Here is a 5,964-nt window from a genome sequence, read left to right on the forward strand (position 1 = left end):
CGGGTGAGGAGGTGCCCGCGTCTTGGCGCGCCCGCCGCCCGCCATTCCGCCGACCCGGCCGGCGCGTACCTGCCGAGTAGAAGAGCAGAAGTCTGGGGCTGCCACACACACATGCAGACCCCGCCCGGGAGGCGGGGAAACCACGCCCGGCCCCCCCGCGCCCCGCGCGGCCCGCCCCCGGCACCCACGTGCGCCGGCCCGCCTCCTGTGCCCTGCGCCCCCCGAGCGTCCGGGCTCGGCCTCCGGACGCCGAGCGAGACTCCTGCCCGGGGAAACTCGGAGGAGAGCCGGGCTCCAGCAGCGTCCCGGGACGGAGTTCCAGCTCCAAAAAGTCCCCAACAGGCTCGCGGAACCGCCGCTCCGGGAGGCCCAGCCTCGGTGGGGCTGCCTGCCTCCGGGTTCCCGGCATCGTCTACTTTTTCGTCCTCAGGTCACGGGGAGCCGGTGCGGCCCCGAGAGAGGGACAGCCCGTCGCCCCGCCGCGCTACGGGGAGCCGCGCGGAGGACCCGGGAGCCATCGGGCCACCGTCACCCTTCCGGCCGCCGCGCCGCCTTCGCTCCCAGCTGAGCGCGGTCTCGCGCCCCGCGGCGCTCTCCTTTCCTGCGCCGCGCAAATCGGGATTCATTTTTCTCCACGTGGAGAGCTTTTCATTGCACAATAGAAAGTGCCGGGGCTCGGAGGGGGAAATGAAGCATTGGGGTGGGTTTTGTTTTTCTCTCCGCATTCCTATGTACAAAGAGATCCAACTTCCGAATCAGTTCAGCCGCTCCCTCTCCAGAAGTTGGCTCCAGGATTCTTGGTTCTTCCCGTCTTTCTTTGTAAAAAGGGAGGCGGGGCGGGGAAAGCTACCTTCACTAGTTACCAGTGCACCTTGCCAGCGGGGACCAGGCCGGGGCGGCCTCGCAGGGCGGGCTTTGTCACCGCCACCTCTCGCTCGAGAAGCCCTGCCCAGCTCGCCTACTTTCTGTTCTGTCCCCGGGCTGCTGGGGTGTTTGCTTCCTGGTACTTTTATTTGAACTCCTGGCAGAGAGCGCCCAGTGCCACCCGCATTCGATCACATTTACGTCCTTCGGGAACCCCCATCCCGACTTCCTGGGAAGCAGGAGGCTTGTCCCTGGGAGAAAGGGAGGAGGGACTGAAAGATTCAAGCAGGAAGAGGAGAGGCGGCAGAGAGCGGGAGGCGGCTGCTGACTCAGGGGGAGGCAGAGGAGTCCCAGGGTGTGTGACCTCAGGAGGACCCCCAAACTGTGGGCGGGAAGGACCCCTCCAGGATCCTGGCCCAGTGGCTTACAGCTTCTCACCAGCACCACAGTATCAAATAAGTTTTACATCAGACAGCCCACACTTCCCTCTATATATAAGCAAAACAATAGCTGCTCAGAACAATACTTACCCTTATGACCTGCAATGCACTCTGATATTTTCTGTTCTTTTTCGGGGTTTTGTTTTGTTTTTTAATACCGATTGCTTTTTCAAATGTGCCAAATGGGTTACAAACTGCAGTTTGATAAACCCCATCCAGACCAGTCTGCCAGAAAGAAAAGGCCAAAGCCCACAGAAGGGGCACCAACCTCAAGGTCACAGGGCGGGTTCATGGCCACTGGAGCCCAAAGCCCAGCCCCTGACTCCCAGCCCCTGACTCCTGAAGCCCAGCCCCCGACTCCCAGCCCCCTAGTCTCCTCTCCAGGACCCCACACGGCCCTGGACTGCGGCTGTCCGCCCCTGGGCCCTGCTGGGAAGGGCCAGCCCCTGGCACAGGCTCACTCCCTCCCAGAAGTCAGGCCTCCCCTGGCTTCCTCAAGGAGCATATGCATTCATTCCATAAGCATATATTGAGGGCCTACTATGTGCCAGGCCTCTGCTGGGCACCGGGCTCTCATCAAGACATGGAGGATGAAGAGGGACATTCTGGAAACACTCTCCCAGGGCTGCACGCTGGGCACGTGCTGTCCTTGTCCTCCTTGTCCCGGCTGCATCCAGACCCCATGTCCTTCCTCGCCTGAGTCTCAAAAGATGGTTCCAGAACCAGCCAAGGTCTCTCAGCCAGTAGGGGGGGGCAGGCCTATCTCACCCACAGCTCACGCCAAGGCTTCTCCCTCCACCCCTGCCTGGGAGTGCCCTGACCCTCCATCCCTCCACCAACCACAGGAGCCAGAGGGGGAGCACGACTCCCACCTGACTGAGAAGGTCGCCCGCAGGGCCTCACTGCCAACTCCCCCACTGCTCCTGGGAATCTCTCTGCAACATGACGTCCATGCTGTGTCCCCCGAGGAGCCACCCCTCGGCTCCAGGCCCTGGCCACTGCTTCTGCCAAATCAACTTCACTGTGAGCTCCTTTGTATATCTGGGTTCTGAGAGGGATTTGTTTAAAGAAAGGTTCAATATTTAAAAAAAAAAAAAAAAAAGAAGAAGCCGAAACCAGTTTGGCTCAGTGGATAGAGTGTCGATCTGCGGACTGAAAGGTCCCAGGTTCGATTCCGGTCAAGGGCATGTACCTGGGTTGCGGGCACATCCCCAGTAGGAGATGTGCAGGAGGCAGCTGATCGATGTTTCTCTCTCATGTTTCTCTCTCATCGATGTTTCTAACTCTCTATCTCTCTCCCTTCCTCTCTGTAAAAAAATCAATGAAATATATTTTTTAAAATGTGGTGAATCAAGACACTTTAAAAAAAATGTCAGATATAGGTTACAAAATTAGAGCTCACAGTTGATTATTAAAAAAAAAAAAAGCAGCCCTAGCTGGTTTGGCACAGTGGATAGAGCGTCAGCCTCTTGGACTTAGGGGTTCCGGGTTCGATTCCGGTCAAGGGCACATGCTTGGGTTTCGAGTTGGATCCCCAGTAGGTGGCGTGCAGGAGGCAGCCAATCAATGATTCTCTCTCTTCATTGATGTTTCTATCTCTCTCTCCCTCTCCCTTCCTCTCTGAAATCAATAGAAATATATTAAAATAAATAAATAAATAAAATAAAGAAAGGTTCAGTGGTTTTTAAAAAAAAATTAAGAAACAGATGACACAGCTCCAAATAGTTCACTCCCTGCTTCCCTGCTTGAAACCCTCCTGTACCTCCTCATCGCCCGCAGCATAGCCTGCATGCCCTCGCTGGGCACTCCAGGCCCCATCCGCCCCGCCTTCCCCACCCCTGCACCCTCCGCAGACATGTTAACCTACAAATAAAGGCTTGCAAGTGAGAGGCAACAGCATGTAGTTGAGGTCAGTAAGAAGAGCTATTGGGATGCAGTGACTCAGGCAGAAGCCCTGAGTGTCCTGATTAGGAGACAAAGGCAATGGCATTTACGAAAAAGGGAAAGGGCCCTGGCTGGTGTGGCTTAGTAGCTAGAGCGTCGGCCTGCAGACTGAAGGGTCCCGAGTTTGACTCTGGTCAAGGGCACATGCCCTGGTTGTGGGCTCTATCCCTGGGCTCAATCCCCAGTAGGGGGTGGGCAGGAGGCAGCCTATCAATTCTTTCTCATCATTGATGTTTCTATCTCTCTCTCCCTCTCTCTTCATCTCTGAAATCAATAAAAAATCTATAATAGTAAATGGGTAATATGCTAATTAGACCGGACAGCTGAACGACCTTCCAGATTAGCCGCAGCGGTGGGGGCCAAGGCAGAGGCAGTTAGGGACGATCAGGCAGGCAGGCAGAATGGTTAGGGGCGATGAGGCTGGCAGGCAGAGTGGTTGGGGACGATCAGGTAGGCAGGTGAGCGGTTAGGAGCCAGCGGTCCCGATTGCAAGAGAGATGTCCGACTGCCGAGATCGAGCCTAAACTGGCGGGCGGACATCTCCCAAGGGGTCCCCGATTGCGAGAGGGTGCAAGCCGGACTGAGGGACCCCCCCCCCCCGCCCCCGCACGAATTTCGTGCACCGGGCCTCTAGTATATATTTTTAAAAAGAAAAAGGGAATAATTACATCCATAGAAGAAGGCCTTTCTAGTGGTTCAGATAAGCTAACATAGTGACATTAATTCTAAACAATGTTTTTAATTTCAGTCCGGGAGTCATATTTGCTTTCTTTTTTTTTATTTTTTATTTGCTTTCTTGTTATCTCTGCAAGGTTCTTTGGGAAACAAGGCTGCTCAGGCGCAGCACAAAGGGTACTGTGGCCTGCTTTACCACCCCAGGGCTCAGGTCCAAGGCGCACATGCAGTTCCTCTCAGATGCAGCTCCGGCTCCATTTTAAAGTGGCTTCATTTAAAAATAAGGAAATATATAAACAATAAAGTGGTTTAGTGTTTTTTTTAAGTTTTTTTTTATTTATTTATATTTTATTGATTTTTTACAGAGAGGAAGGGAGAGGGATAGAGAGTTAGAAGCATCAATCAGCTGCCTCCTGCACACCCCCTACTAGGGATATGCCCACAACCAAGGTACATGCCCTTGACTGGAATCGAACCTGGGACCCTTCAGTCTGCAGGCCGATGTTCTATCCACTGAGCCAAACCAGTTAGGGAATGGCTTAGTTTTATATTATTGTTTACACCATCAGCAGCTCAAAAACGCAAGCACTGACTCTCATAGGTCTGGGGTCAAGTCCCAGCCCTGCCACTTTCCAGCGACAGCCCTCAGGCTGTTTCCTCTCATGTTCAATGAGGAGAGAGTGGTACCAACATGCGAGGGAAGTGGACGCAGCCGCCAGCACAGCATCCCAGGCAGGAAGGACTGGGTGTGTGCGTCCATTTCCCCAGGCGCTCAGCCGCTCCTGTCCTGTCCTGGGCTCATGTGGTGCCCTCCCCTCTTCCCCCTCTCGTTCCCAGGGTCAGAATAAAGTCTCCTTCCCTGATGTAACGGAGCACCAACTTTGTAAATCTTGGTGAAATATTTCAAAAAGTAATAATATTAAATAAAAATAATATATTTAAAATAGAGTCAGTGCCCTGTATCTTCCCTCAGCTTTGTCAAATCTTAATATTTTTCAAAATTTGTTTCAACATATTTTTAAAATATATTTTTATTTATTTCAGAGACGAATGGAGAGGGAGCGAGAGATAGAAACATCAATGATGAGAGAGAACTGATGCAAACTGCAGTGTGATAAACCTCCAGCATGTCTCGCCTCCTGCCCCCTGACACTCACTCACCTCCCAACTCCTGCCTCCTGCACGCCCCCTACTAGGGATCAAGCCTGCAACCCATGTATATGCCCTTGACCAGATTCGAACCTGGGACCCTTCAGTCCGCAAGCTGAGCCAAACTGGCTACGGCTCAACATATTTTTAAGAGATGAAACCTTGCCGAAACCGGTTTGGCTCAGTGGATAGAGCGTCGGCCTGCGGACTGAAAGGTCCCAGGTTCGATTCCGGTCAAGGGGATGTACCTGGGTTGCGGGCACATCCCCAGTACGAGATGTGCAGGAGGCGGCTGATCGATGTTTCTCTCTCATCGATGTTTCTAACTCTCTATCTCTCTCCCTTCCTCTCTGTAAAAAATCAATAAAATATATATTTTTTTAAAAAAGAAATGAAACCTTAATGAAGTTCCTTATGCCCTCCTCCCTAACGACCCCAGCGCTAACCACTTCCCTGACTGGGGTGGGGTCATTCATGCAGTGCTATGTGCCCCTCGCAGTGTGTGCTTTCACCCGCAGGGCTCTCCATCTCACATGCATGGCCCCACTGCGTGCAGCCTCCCAGGCAGGGGCTGCCCTGCCATAGTCCACTTCCTGACCCCATCACCATTTGTTCACCCATTTTGTTGGTAACCATCAAAGCCCTAAGTTTTTGCTCTCACAGCAATGTTGCAGTAAACATTCTTGCCTCTTTGTTCCTACACATGAGTATCCGTAGGGCAGCATTATTCAAACTATGGATTGAGATGCGCTAGTGAGTCATGAAATTAAGTTAGTGGGTGAAGATCAGCTTTTTTAAAAAATATTTTTTTTTATTGGTTTCAGAGAGGAAGGGAGAGGGAGAGAGAGAAAAACATCAACAATGAGAGAATCATTGATCAGCTGGCTCCCGC

General features: G+C 52.9%; 1 protein-coding gene across 1 annotated transcript in view; it reads left to right on the forward strand.

Annotated features, from left to right (window-relative positions):
• LOC111823793 overlaps positions 1–5,086 on the forward strand; it is a 5,510-nt gene extending 424 nt beyond the window's left edge. The window contains exons 2-4 of the mRNA XM_023746518.1: positions 431–573; positions 663–2,327; positions 4,968–5,086. Coding sequence (XP_023602286.1) covers positions 431–573; positions 663–1,640 — 1,121 coding nt within the window. The 3' untranslated portion in view covers positions 1,641–2,327; positions 4,968–5,086. The remainder of the gene's footprint in view (positions 1–430; positions 574–662; positions 2,328–4,967) is intronic.
• Positions 5,087–5,964: the final 878 nt, after the last annotated feature.

Source organism: Myotis lucifugus, unplaced genomic scaffold (assembly GCF_000147115.1).
Source record: "Myotis lucifugus unplaced genomic scaffold, Myoluc2.0 scaffold_687, whole genome shotgun sequence".
Taxonomy (NCBI): Eukaryota; Metazoa; Chordata; class Mammalia; order Chiroptera; family Vespertilionidae; genus Myotis; species Myotis lucifugus.